This window comes from Urocampus carinirostris, chromosome 20 (assembly GCF_059441175.1).
Source record: "Urocampus carinirostris isolate Australia breed hairy pipefish chromosome 20, RoL_Ucar_1.0, whole genome shotgun sequence".
NCBI lineage: Eukaryota > Metazoa > Chordata > Actinopteri > Syngnathiformes > Syngnathidae > Urocampus > Urocampus carinirostris.
Window position 1 is genome coordinate 24419625 of NC_142368.1, and position 14728 is coordinate 24434352.

General features: G+C 38.8%; 1 protein-coding gene across 1 annotated transcript in view; it reads right to left on the bottom strand.

The window, feature by feature from the left end:
• LOC148346680 (tyrosine-protein phosphatase non-receptor type 14-like) overlaps positions 1 to 14728 on the bottom strand; it is a 76764-nt gene that overhangs the window by 22044 nt on the left and 39992 nt on the right. Inside the window, exons 4-13 of the mRNA XM_088325081.1 lie at positions 11354 to 11451; positions 8303 to 8370; positions 8150 to 8220; positions 7976 to 8063; positions 7810 to 7898; positions 7648 to 7735; positions 5620 to 5702; positions 5446 to 5506; positions 4908 to 4986; positions 2339 to 2805 (exon numbers count right to left, since the gene is read on the bottom strand). Coding sequence (XP_088181207.1) covers positions 2339 to 2805; positions 4908 to 4986; positions 5446 to 5506; positions 5620 to 5702; positions 7648 to 7735; positions 7810 to 7898; positions 7976 to 8063; positions 8150 to 8220; positions 8303 to 8370; positions 11354 to 11451 — 1192 coding nt within the window. The remainder of the gene's footprint in view (positions 1 to 2338; positions 2806 to 4907; positions 4987 to 5445; positions 5507 to 5619; positions 5703 to 7647; positions 7736 to 7809; positions 7899 to 7975; positions 8064 to 8149; positions 8221 to 8302; positions 8371 to 11353; positions 11452 to 14728) is intronic.

Below are 14728 nucleotides of genomic sequence, written 5' to 3' on the forward strand. Positions count from 1 at the left end.
AATCAGGTTGGATGGGAGACGTTTGTGCACAGCCATTTTCAGATCTCTCCAGAGATGTTCGATCGAATTCAAGTCTGGACTCTGGCTGGGCCACTCCAGGACATTCACGGAGTGGTTCTGAAGCCAATCTTTTGAGATCTTGGCTGTGTGCTTTGGGTCGTTGTCCTGCTGAAAAATGAACCTTCGCCCCAGCCTGAGGTCAAGAGCGCTCTGGAGCAGGTTTTCATCCAGGATATCTCTCTATATTGCTGCATTCATTTTTCCTTCTATCCTGACTAGTCTGCCAGTTCCTGCTGCTGAAAAACATCCCCACAGCATGATGCTGCCACCACCATGCTTCACTGTAGGGATGGTATTGGCCTGGTGATGAGCGGTGCCTGGTTTCCTCCAAACATGGTGCCTGGCATTCACACCAAATAGTTCAATCTTTGGCTCATCAGACCAGAGAATTTTGTTTCTCATGGTCTGAGAGTCATTCAGGTGCTTTTTGGCAAATTCCAGACGGGCTTCCATGTTCCTTTTACAAAGGAGTGGCTTTCGTCTGGCCACTCTACCATACAGGCCTGATTGGATTGCTGCAGAGATGGTTCTCCTTCTGGAAGGCTCTCCTCTCTCCACAGAGGAACGCTGGAGCTCTGACAGAGTGACCATCGGGTTCTTGGTCACCTCCCTGACTAAGGCCCTTCTTCCCCGATCGCTCAGTTTAGAAGGCCGGCCAGCTCTAGGAAGAGTCCTGGTGGTTCCAAATGTCTTCCATTTACGAATAATGGAAGCCACTGTGCTCATTGGGACCTTCAAAGGAGCAGAAAATTTTCTGTATCCTTCCCCAGATTTGTGCCTCAAGACAATCCTGTCTCGCAGGTCTACAGACAGTTCTTTTGACTTCATGCTTGGTGTTTGTGCTCTGACATGCACACTCAACTGTGGGACCTTATATAGACAGATGTGTGCCTTTCCAAATCATGTCCAATCAACTGAATTTACTGTAGGTGGACTCCAATTAAGCTGTAGAAATATCTCAAGGATGATCAGTGGAAAAAAGATGCACCTGAGCTCAATTTTGAGCTTCATGGCAAAGGCTGTGAATACTTATGTAAATGTGATTTCTTAGTTTTTTATTTTTAATAAATTCAAAAAAAGTAAAAAAAAAAAAACGTTTTCACATTGTCATAATGGAGTATTTTGTGTAGAATTTTGAGATAAGAGATTAAATTACCGTATTTTCCGCACTATAGGGCGCACCGGGTTATAGGGCGCACCCCCAAAAAAACAGTTTTTGGTCCTATATCTTCCATAGATAAGGCGCACCGGATTATAAGGCGCTACAATGGGAACGTCGTCAAAACAGTCAGATAGTCAAACTTATTACCCCCTTAACATTCCGAAAGCTTGCAAAGAAGAAAATACGTGTCGTAGACACGTGCGGATGCGGTGTTCGTACGATGTCACTCAAATGCATTGTTCCAAATATCATTCGGAAGGTTAAAGTCTTGGGATTCAAGAAATGCCAACCATTCCTTAATTTCTATTTTCTTTTTCGCTCGCAACTTTACTGTGCATATGACAATAAACACTTGGAATTGAGTTTAATTTAAAAAAAAAACATCACAGAAACATCGATATCACTCTGAAACAAGATACTGGGAAAATATATAGCTCACCGAAGTCGTTTTGTTCAATAATAATGTGAAACCATGGTCCTCTTATATCCGTGAGTGTAGTAAATCCAGCAGAATAAAATATTTACAAATACAGAATAGTAAAACATGCTTTCTCTATGCCGTAGACAACCAAACCAACCAAACTTGCTATTCACATTCATCTTTTTCGGCCAATTGCAGACTTTGTTTTGTCCCTTTAGCCTATGCAAGCCAATAAATGATAAAAAGGATCTGCCCCCTTTACCTCCGAATAACTTTAGCCAATAGTGATCGATTCAAATGATGATTGACACATTGGTTAGCCAATGAAACGCCGGTATATGAATCCCATCATACACCGCGGACTACTTCACGTTCGGGGGAAAATCTAGTCGGCGGCTGTTGCATTAGTTGCAAGACTTTGCGACACACCATTGAGCCATATATAAGGCGTACTGTATTATAAGGCGCATGGTCAGCTTTTGAAAAAAATTAAGACTTTTAGGTGCGCCTTATAGTGCGGAAAATACGGTAATACAATTTGGAAAGAGGCTGTAACATAACAAAATGTGGAAAAAGTGAAGCGCTGTGAATACTTTCCGGATGCACTGTAGCTCCCTTACAGTTTAGCAGTCTACTTGTGGACTAACCTAAAGTGATCCTACTTGATAAATATGAAATTGTAGTTGGCTTTTAACCTGTGTGTAGGGTCCAGTGCTGGGTCCCAGTCCATGATAAGGGCCGCGCTCCCTCATTTCCGGCTGGCTGTATACCAGAGCCTCCGGCTGGCGATAGGCGCATGCGTTGCTGATGTTGAGACTGCGCAACGACTGGCTGTGAAGGTCGTGGTGAGCGTGCAGCATTCGGCGCTTTTGCCGCATCACGGCATCGTACTCGGGCGTAGGCCGATAGGAAGGCGCGATGATGGCACTGTGCCGGTGGCTGGGGATGTAGTCGGGCCTCATCAGCTCGCTGCCCGGGATGCTGAGGTTGGAGGACATAGGTGAGGGCGGCACGAATGTTTGCGAGTGGTTGAGGGATCCTAGGCTGGGGCTGCTGTACATGCTGCCGTTAGGCAAGGTGCCATTGCGGAAGGGGAAGTCGGCGTGGCAGTGGTCAAGGCTGCTCTCCGATTTGTAGTACGGGTCGTCGTGGAAGATGCTGTCTGCATGGAGCGGTTGCATAGGAGTGACATTTATAAACAATTTACTACAATGACAAATCAAGGTTTGTACACTTTTTTCATGGCCAAATTCGAGCACTTTTCAAGCACTTTCAAGGTCAATTTTTCAACGTCTTCAATACATTCAAAGGAAGGAATCCAGATCCAATCAAAAGAACGTTTTTTTGTTTTTGTTAACCTTGATGACTAAAATAAAGTCCCTAGCTTGCTGCTACCACATATTTTGTGCTATTTTGAGCTGTTCCTTTACATGAACTAGGATCTTTTTGTGTAAATAGGCTGCGACACGGCAGCTGAGAGATTAGCGCGTCCGCGACACTGGTGATTTTTTTTCCTGATTTTGTGATCCGTCACTTGATAATCTTACACAGGTGGTGAGTACGGCCAAACCGACTACTTGCCTGTTTGACCCACTTCGGGGTTTGCTGATTAAAGATCTTTTCACCTTCAGTTCTGAATATTATCAACATATCAGTCTCCTCAGGTGTGGTTCCAGCGGCTTTCAAGTCCGCTGTTATTGAACCTACACTTAAACCACCCAACCTTGACCCAGAACACTTATGTAATTACAGACCTGTGTCAACCCTACCGTTTCTTTCTAAAGTACTTGAAAAAGTTGTGGCACAGCAGCTGAATGATTTTATATCTGAAAATAATCTTTTTGAATCTATGCAATCAGGATTCAGGGCTAATAACTCTACTAAGACAGCCCTGGTTAAGGTGACCAATGATCTTCCAATGGCAATGGACTCCAGCGCTTAATCACTATTGCCGCTGCTTGACCTTAGTGTTGCCTTTGACCCTGTGGACCATAATACCTTACTAGATCGGCTGAAAAAATTGATTATTCTCTCAGAAATCGTCCTTTCGAGGTTCAGATCCTACCTTGCAGATCGGACGCATTGCGTTAAATATGGTGAAATGACATCTGAGCCATTTTGGGTAACTTGTGGCGTTCCCCAGGGTTTAGTACTTGGCCCCCTTCTTTTCAGCATTTACTGAGGCTCCCCTACTAACGAACGAGATGATCGTTTGTAGGTTGAATTTGTTCGTAAGTTGCTTCAGTGCTATATTTTGTATGGAATGTATTTTTAGGTTTATATAAGTATGTTTAAGGTTTATATAAGTATGTTTAAAGTTTATACAAGTATGTTTGAGGCTTGTAAAAGTAACCTGTATTGTTTTGTAATGAAAAATAAACATTTAAGAGAATAATATGCTCTTTAAATAAGATAATGCACACATCATTTGAGAAAAATCATCTCCTGAAAAAATTATCCAAAAAATAATACTTTTTTAATTTTAGCATGCTGTTTTCGAATTTTTAACAATACTTTTGCTGCAAATAAAGAGCAAACAATTTGGAAATAATATATAAATTGAGATAAAATGATTTGCTATCAGCAACCAGTTCAAGGTTTCCCCTGCCCATTGCCCAAAGATAGCTGGGATGGGCTCCAGCCCTCCCGTGACCCCACTGAGAATAAGCAGTGCAGATAATGAATGGATGGATATCTGCCATCTGAGCAAAACATTTTACTAGGAAATATTATTACTTTCTTTTTTTTAAAAATTCGATTTTTCATTAATTTTAAGGCAGACTTTTGGAGGTATAGTAACATTTTAAAAAATGTTAACAAAAAAAAAACAACATTCAAACTGAACAATACTATCTGCTAACTAAAGAAAATTATACTTGGAAAAGATTATAATGGGTTTTAATTCTATACATTTTCCTCCAATTTTAACAGGTGGTTTTGAGAAATTGAGCTTAAAATAAAAGAAAAAAGTCCATAGCCTAAATAAGAATAGGAAAATGGGGAAAAAAAACTTAATTGCGAAAAATTGGCAACAGAAAAATAAAATTTTACTTTGTTTTCCTTAATGTTATATTTGTAGTAAAATAATAGAAAATAAAAAATCTATATCGTGTTTTAGCATTGTAGAGCAGTAAATATTAAAGGAAAGTATAAGAAAAGAAAAAAAATAAAATAAAATTTAAAAAAAGACTTTAAAAAAGAATTAAGACAAATATGTAATTATTTTTGGGGGGGAAGATGATGAAAAATAACACTTAAATGTACCTTGAGAGCTCTTAGTGTCTTGGTAATGTTCTCCATACTGGGAGTGCATTGTCTGGAAGTTACAGGACTGAGGCCGAGGCTGCAAGAAAAAAGGATTCAAATTTAAATGCAAAATAAAAATAAAAAAATACAGGAAATATTGTTACATGACCGGTATTGCAAAACAAAAATAAGCGTTAGTTGATGCTAGGATGACAATTAAAATTGACACCAAGAGTGAGTCGCCTACTTTTAAATTAGCCACAAGGCATGTATTCTGAAGACTCACTTATCCATTTTGGACATTTGCGACATATTTGTGGTGAGCGTGGTTGTAAACAACCTCGCCTGTGGTTGCGCACGTAGACACTTGAGAATATTTCATTAGCGCGAGCGAGGGAGAGCCCATTGTGCCACATTTAGCCGCGCCATTGTGCCGAGACGCACAAATCACGGGTTTCATTGTCGCACCGGAAATTACAATGACCCGCGACCTTGGCAATAGCCTGCGGTTTCCAAAACGACCGGACTGACTGGACTTGTAATAGGCTGAGCGTACCAGAGAAAGTCGGTGTGTCCAAGTTGGCCTCCTCCTGATTGGTGCCGGGGAATGAGTTGGCCTAAAGAAGAGAGACAAAACCATCATAAAAGAAAACGACAAGGCAGCTCCCGGCATTTTTTTTGTTTTGTTTTATGCTTCTTCCTGGAGCCTTCAGACGTCCTCCAGACTCACTCTGTGCAAATCTTGTTCTGTTTGTAGAACTTGTGTCTGGCCGTGAACAGTCGAGCGATGTACTTGGCCATTTCCATATCCTCCTGCGCCCAAAAAGACAAAACATTGGAGCGCTATTTGACACTTTCAGGGCGGAATGTCGTCCTTGTGTGCATAGATGAGTCAAAACATTAGGTACACCACTACGCCTTTTAATAATATACAAGACCTTAATCAAAGCATAAGAATTCTTAAGGTAACGCACTGAAAACTTAGGTGTTAATGCTTTTTATAAGGTTTGAGATCTGACTTAAAAATAGGATTTGAATACTACTTGAAAACAAATGTATATTATACAGTAATCCCTTTGCTATATCTTCACAATTTTGCTGCTCTGCAGACTTTAATCGTGCATTGTGCGTTCTGATTAGCTAAACAGAGGAAGACACTTTCCATTGACAACAAAAGTGGACTTCTCGTCCTGCTAAAATTCCTCAAGAGCCCCATGCATGTCTTTAACGCAGAGTGCATAAGTATCAAACTCACAGCCCGCAGGCCACATCTGGCCCGACGTACAATTATATTCAGCCCGTAAAATAATTTTATATACATCTACTGTAATGGCCCGGCTATATTAAACGTGGATAAGTCACAAACTACAGATCCAATAATGCAGCAAGGAATTGATTAGGGAGGGTTCGACTGTCTGTTTGCGCAACTCTGTGAGGCTGGTGTCTGCTGTCAGTCAAACAGCGGGCGGGCGTTGCCTCCGTAAACAATCTAGGAAGCATAGCGACCAATAACTTTCAGCGGCCTGTAACATTGGAAAGAAATGTATCAATTAAATTTGACTGTAAGGAAAGTCAGAAGAGCGCGACCAAATTGTGATCACAAGGATCACCAGGGGGTGCTTCATGGGATTATTTTTAGGGTTGCATTCGCGACTCAGGCGTCGTCTGGGAGAAGGCAAGAGCAGTGATGCTGGTTTGGCCTACTGCTAACGGTTAAGCTAATAACTCTTTGAAGCCACCGCTGCAGACCCTGTATCTTGCCAACGCCAGGATCATTAGCCGTGAAACGGATGACTTGGAGCAAAAACTCAGTCCCCATCCGAGGACACCTAATGCTAGCGTGTGGCTAGCCTGCCGCTCTCTAAATTGCTTTTTTACACTGAAAGAAGAGGCCCTCCGATTATCATTTTACTTATGTATCATGACAATAAAACCATTCGTTCAACCACAACTATGTTTTGTGTGTCATTATTTGTTGATTATAATTGTTATTTTGTCACAGACATGAACTCTCAGTCGGTAATGACATAATCTTGAGATAAGTTTAACCATTTGGGAGCTTTAATGAAGGTGCAACGCTACTTTAAGGATTTTCACTTTTCGCGGGTCGTTCTCGTCCCCATTAACCGCTAAAACCAAGGGTTATCAGTACACAGCTTTTTTTTCCCTTACTACTCCATTGAAGTGACTAATCGATAAATTGGTAAATAGTCAAACTAATCATAAACTATTTTGTTTAATACCGGGTTTGTACACCTTTTTCATGGCCAAATTAAAGCATGTTGTAAGGACTTTCATAGCCAAAGTCCAACTTCTCCATTACCGTTAATACAGTGTGAATTATGTATTTTGCAGATCCACAAATATATCTGTGATTTTAATATGCAATTTTTAATCTTGCATGTGCATTTATCAAGACATAAAATTTTTAGATCTTGAGTAGATAGCTAATATATTTGTGGATCCGAAAAATCGTGCTGTACTTGCAAGGATATATCCATAATAGTACAATTATTACTTAAAATCGTTAAAATTCTAAACCAAGCTCAAAAGAATCAAAACATAGATTTGAATGCAATTTGTCTAAATAACAGCCCCACTACTTGCATAAAAAAACGATACATACTTCTTCCCAACTCTAATACCACAAACAGTATTTTAAAGTGGAGACTTTTTATTGCTTTTCCAATTTATGAGTTGATGAAATCAGTCCAAATGGTCAGAGGCCTACCTAATTAAGTGTCGAGTTTGCACTCACCATGTGAAAGATGATGGTGTCATCCCGACTTGTTATCTCCACTGTGATGGCCGACTTATTGTGTGCGATGGTGCCGATGTCTTTCCACCTGTTGGCCACACAATAATTTCATAACACTGGATTGAAAAGTGTAAAAATTAAATATATCAATGAATAACTCGCCTGTGGAGCATGATGGATCTTCCGTTTCTGTGTTTGACGAACACGCCAATGAAGGACATCCCGATGAAAATATCGTTGGTGTAGTTGTCCTGTGAGAGAAATCAAATCATTCATAAGAAGACGGTGTTTAATTGTGGCATATATCGGGGATCACATGACACTTTACCTTGGCGGCGAAACTCTCTTGGCCAAACCCGTCCAGTTTTTCGATCTCCTTGATGTACAACAGCTCCGCTTCAGCAGCCTGCAGACGGCTACAAAAGGAAAAGAAGAAACATTGCAAAGATAGGACCTAAAAAACTGATAATTATTTTACTTTTTAATTCAAAAAAGTTAGTACCATCGACTCTTGTGCTCTTCCGCAACCTTGTGTGTCCACTCCTCCAGCACCTCATCTCCATTGGGCCAGTTCTGCGTTTTACAACAAAGTGGAAAATGAGAAGAGAAAAGGCACTTAATGTGTTTGAAAGAAAAGAGATTTGAGGCTACTCACCACTGGGAAGAGAACGTACTCCCTAAGGAAGTCCTGAGACATGAACTGAGTATAGTCCCCGAAGTCGGCTGCAAGACAAGGAAGTTGCTTTAGTTTAAACTTTTGGGCATATTTACTTTTCAGTATCATGGTGACAATTTCTTTATACAGTATTTTAACAAAATATCTGGCATTATTATTATTGTTTTAAATAAAATATTTATAAAACAGCAAAGAAAAAAATAGTACCAGCCCATTTTGCTATCGGTTAGTGTGTAAAAGGGAAACGTGTGAATCACATTGTAAAGCCCTTTGGGAGGTCTTCATTGACGTCAAAAGCGCTTATATAAATGCAGACCACTCCATTTCATTTTAAGGTGATTAAAAAAAATAGACATGAACAAACAAGTAGAGGTAATGAATTAAAAATGTGATGAAATATTCCCTTTTTTAAAAAACATTTTAAAACTTACTTTTAGTTAAACAAAAAAATTTATATTTCAGAGGGCAAAAAGATTTGCTTCGTAAAATAGAATATTTCCTTAATCCTTTTTAATGTTAGTTTTATTTTATGATTTAAACAATTGTTTCTGGTCAAATAAGAAAAGCATACTTATAATGGGAAAGTGAGTCTGCTTAGTAAAACAAGTATGCTTTTGTCCTATTTAAATTAGGTTGTTCTTATTTTGCAATTGATTGTAATAACTATTTTTAAGACAATAAAAATCGAATTATTCTACCATGCAAATATAATTGCTTGTTTTATTATTATAATTCCTAAAAATCCATCACAAAATAAGCAAAATAAATCTATTGGTAAATGGGTAAATGGATTGAGAAATGTACACGAAATAAAGTATTTTATTTTACATTTTTTGAACTTAACATTTTGCAGTATTTGTAATGAGAGGCAGCACCTCAAATCCTTTAGGCAGGGGTCTAAAACGTTTTTAGAGCTGAGAGATACTTTTGTTACTAATTGGAGCAAAGGGCAGTTTGATATGTATTTCTCAAATAACAACTCATCATGTTAGTATTATTATGTTCTTACTATGTTATTGCCCGGTTATTTTTTTGAAATAAGGTTAAATAGACTCAGTCAACAACTAAAAAGTCATTTTAGAATCACGATTAAAGAAAAAATCAAAATGACCCAGCAGTGATAAGCTATTTTCAGAACACCTCAGCTGTCCTTAGGGGCCACCCTGGTGCCCGTGGGCACTACTGTGGAGACCCATGTATGAAAGTATCTCCAGTTTAAAGTTTAACTTTTGTAGTAGTCTCTTTCTATGAGCTTTTTAATCTTGATTTGTTTTTGCTATTATTTGAAACTATTGACAATTGGTCGCAACTTGACTATGTCACAGTAGCACAAAAAACAAAACATAAAAGGGTTTTTTTTTAGTTTGGATTGTGGGTCACCAACCTTTCTGAAGCTGAGGGCTACTTTTTGTTACAAATAAGCTGGAAGGACTACCAATTTGATACGCATCCCTAAAATAATAAGAACATTATTACTATGTTGTTACTATGTTATTATAAGGTTGTAATCATTTGAAGTCAAATCACCTACGGAAACATTGTGTCAGTTTGAAAAAAAAATCTACTAAAAAAATCACAATGACCTATCACAGGTGAGCTATTTTTAGAACCTGTCCACGAGCTACTCAGGTGTTCTTCGGGGGCTACTTGGTACCTGCGGGGATCATATTGGAGACCACTGATTTAGATTACACTTATTATCATGTAGTCCTCTTTCAACATGTTTAAAACAACTTTTGAAAAAAGACTCATCAGAACATTCCTAAGTGCTTTTTATATTTTATGAGTCCCCCCTTACTTAGTGTTGTGAGTACATGCGGCGGCAACAACACAGCAATAACACTCCCACATCAATGCTGGAGCATCCAAGCACGCGTTGTTAAGTACATCGTAAGTCCCGTTTGTAGTAAGTGGATCCTTGCCTCCTCGCCTGATAGTAAACTTCCCGCCGCGGGCCAAGACTAACCTTGGAGCCGGCGATAAGTAAACCATCTGTTTACATTCCCTCCTCAGTGATACCGACATCAACCAGGAGAGTGGATGTGTGTAAAGAGCGATAGCAAAGGAACTTAAGTGGACTGGGCTCTACCACGGTATGCAGCCATATTAGGTAGCGGAGTCAAGACAACCTGAGAACAAGCAAGCAAGGTCGGCTTGGTTGTGGTTTCAGTCTTATTGGCGAAATGAGAAAGCAGGTGTCGGGAACCTTTTTGACAGAAAGAGCAATAAAAGCAAAAAGCAAAAAAAAGCAAATATAAATACAACTTATATTTTCAAGACAAAAATCAACAAAACCACCAAACCCGCTCTCCAGACAAAAGCTAATTCTTCAGCACATTTTTTTCATCGTGTGTCAATTTGAGTATTGTTCAAATATATGGAATAATAATAATGCCAGAGCCTGTGTCCCATATTAATAATATACCACTTAACATTTGTCACCCTCCCTCAGTAACTTAAGAGTATCGTTGCTCATTTTGATAGATTTTTTTGTCCTGAATAATGGTTGCAAAACAGAGTGCAAGCAAGTTATTTTGTAAAAAATGTCCCAAAATACAGCAAAGAAGAATGATATTGTCAAATTTGCGGTGTGTGCAGAGATCTGCCCACCTCTACCGGAAACCTAATAAAATTGCTGAGTGGTTTGCTGGCGGTTTCACGTAATTAAAGTTATTTTTGGGGGTTTTCATTATTAAGTATCTCAACAGTGAACATACATAGTTCAATGAGCTTCCATTTAAAGGATTTCTTAGCGACAAAACGTGGTAAGTTGGTGTGACACCCTGACTGTAAACTGTAGTTGAAAAATTGCCCTACATATACTGGACTGAACCATTACTTCCTCGGTGTTTTCGGTTTTCTTAGTACCAAAATCAGAATCCTATCTCCCGATTTTGAAATGTCATAGAGTAATGTGCTGCAGCCAAGTTTGATCTCGGAGCCATATGTAGTAATAAAAATAGCCGTATATGGCTGGCGAGCCATATGTTCCCAAACCCTGTTCTATAGTTTTGTAACAGTTGGCCTTACCTTGTACTGCTAGGCCAGCTAGCCTGATTCCCTGCTCCACCGTGCAATGGAGACGCCCGTCCAGCAATTCCTTCTTTACCTGCAGGTAATACTGATACCTGCAAAAGGAAAGCAGAAAAAGGGAATTTTTTGGGGGGGTTTGAGTTGAGAGAAAGGGTGTATTGTTGTAGGTTCATTGTGTATTATCTGACCATCAGATGACACTTATTGTCTCGTGCAACTGAAAACGGTTGCTAAAAAGCACAAGGAATTATACAAACTACAGAGAGAGAAAGTGACTAAATCCCAGGCTTTTCGCAAGCTTTAGCAGCAGGATAATAGACAATTATGTCAGCTTGCTCTAGATGAAGCTCAAGTTATATAAAATACATTTCTCAACCTATGATGACAATTAAAATGCAAGTTTATGCGATCATTGTATATCAAATGTATATCAAAAATGTTTTTAATTAAGTTTTTTTACCAATAGGAAGCACTAAATAGTACACACGATCCCTTTGCATTTTTGCATGCGATCCCAAAAAAACAAAAGAAAAGCAATGAGAGGGTTCTTTCAGAGGTTATAAAACAGAAAAAATACATACCATAGAATTCGGACTATAAGACGTGACTTTTTTCCCCAAGTTTTCAACCCTGCGGCTTACGGTCGACAGGAGCGCCTAAGCGGTAAGGTTAAGAGTGAAATAGTTGGAATATATGTGTATATGTGTCAAGGAAGACGCAAGTTTAATGTAACTTTGCGCTTTGTGCATTAACAAAATTAGCACAAACAGACCCTCATCATGGAACATGTGTCAATCAAAAAGGGAGCGCTAACTACTATATTGGGAATACTTTTACAAGTCTATTTATTTTCAAACGGAAATAATATGGCAAAACAAACAGATTACAAGAAGCAGCGCCCACCAAAGCAAACAGGTTTAAGGCGGATTCCTATTTATCTTTCGGTATTATCATGCATTTTGGAGTAAATATTTTATACTCTCTAAATATCTCATGTTTCAATGTGGGCATATGCAGTTCCTTCAATCATCACATGTATGAAAAAAAAAGTTTTAAGTGGGTCTGTTTTCTCTAAAAAGTGACCTCTTCCATAAGCAATAATTGTGATCTTCTGGTGGCTACAACTATCATTAATTTCCTAGGGCTTATATGGAAACCAAAGCTATTTCTCTGCACATTGTCAAAAAAAAAAAGTAAATTGTATTTCTGTCGGTGATAATGTTCATTTGGGCTCCAATTCATGGGAATTTGCGTCAATGGAATCTAAACAGTTTATTAAAGTTCCCCGTATTATTAACGCATTACATAAAAATTTGTGTCCAAAGACTAATAACTGACTATAAATTACACAACAAAAAAATAAGATCATATAATATAATAAAGAAACAGGACAATAATAAGATTTAATGATAACCTTTTAAAACTGTGAGCAAAGACAAGCGTTTCATCTTGAGCCACTACACCTTCTCCCTTTGAATTGAGTGTACTTCAAAGAATAACACGAAAGCAGAACTACTACCCAGAAAAGTTCCTTCAAATATTTTACTTGAAAGCATTTTTTGAAGCTCTCAACGTTTTGTCTATTTCCAAAACCACTTCTGTAAAAACAGAGTACCCGAGAAGAAAGTAACACGATGATAGATAGGGGGGAACCTTGCAACACAAAGCAGGCATCAAGTTGGGAGAAGGAAAAAAAAAGTTGGCAACATCACATAAGGCTTTTACAGAATTCAACGAAGGAATGGTTGAATCACCCAAGTGCCTCATTTTGAATAGGAGATTTATGACCAACCAAAATCTGCTTAGCTCGACGCTACGGCTGGCGTTTCACAAGCCCGGCAAAAAGAATTTGTAATGTCAGTGTGGCTAAAGAACAAAATAGCCCAGGATGCTTCGTGGTTTTGGACCATGGTGGTTTGGCCTGCCAGCGGAGTGCCAGAATTCGACTCTGTGAGGATTGCAGAGACCACCGGCACTTTCACACCAATGCGCTTGCCTGTCCAAGAAGGTCCCCAGCTCTTTTCTCGTCCACTTTTCAGGGTTAGTACACATTTTCCATCGCCAAATTCAAGCACTTTTCAAGCACTCTCAAGGCCGATTTTTCCAGTACTGTTAAAGAAGTCTAGCGCATATCAAAAAATCGTTTTTGTTATTTGTTGACTTTGATAACTAAATTAAATTCGCTATCTCGCCTGCACATATCTTGTAATAATTTGAGCCATCTATCTATATATGATCGACAATATTTTTGTGTCAACAGGCTGCTATAAAGTGACATGAATTCTGTCGTTCTATTTCAACAATGCACGCGCGGCTAGGCTGCATTACACTTGTTTACAAACACGGAAAGGGCTGTCATTCGCTGTTGGCTAACAATAAGGTTAATACGAAAGACAAAAAAATGAAAGAAGGTACTGTTTATGTAAAAGACTCATTTTAATGATATTGATTACTCCAAAGCAGAGTGCATTCAATCTTTCAATTTTAGAAAGTGCTGATTTTTTGCTATTTGATTTAATTATCATCATTTATATTTTGTGCATGTTTTTCAGAGGATCTGTGTCTAAATGTGTTAAAAAAGAATTGTAAATAATTACTTTATTTGTTTTTTGTATTGTGGTTCGGCTTTATATTTGTTCAGTTTATAAAAAGTTAAAACTGTTTTGTATTTTACCTTTTTTTGTAGATCTTTGAATATTCTAATATATATTTTAGGGATTGTGTTTTTCAGGCACCCCCTGCAAACCAAATGAAATTACCAATTCCTAAATAATTTGGTGCACAATGTTTTGTCATTATTATTATTATTATTTTGGGGTAAGAAAGAGGCTCTTCTCAATGAGCCGAGCCAAAAAAGACTGTTTTCTAAACAGAGCTGTCCTCTTGAGTGTAACCAGTAGGGTGCAGTGATGCTTCACCTGACAACGCCATAATGGCAAGCCACTAGAGCAGGCGCGTCGGCGTCCTTTTCACGCACTTTGTAAAAATTGTCTTCATTTACAGCGTGGTCTATAGAGTCAGACTACCAAGAAACATGGCAATGGCAAAAATTTCAAGCATTTTCAAACACTTTACCCCAAATGTAGGCATTTTCCAAACCTTGAAAACACAACATCAAAGTTCAAACATTTTAAAGGATTTCAAGCACCCATACGAAGCCTGCACAGAAGCCTTTTACATAATTCAAGGAAGGAATGGTTGATTCCCCCAAATGACTAATTTTCAACTGAATCTGCTTAGTTCGAAGCTATGACTGACGTTTCACAAGCCCGTCAAAAAGAATTTCAAGTGTCAGTGTGGGGGTAGAAAAAAAAACCCAGGATGCCTCGCGGTTTGGAGCAGTGGAGGTTTGGCCTGCAAGCTGAGTGCCAG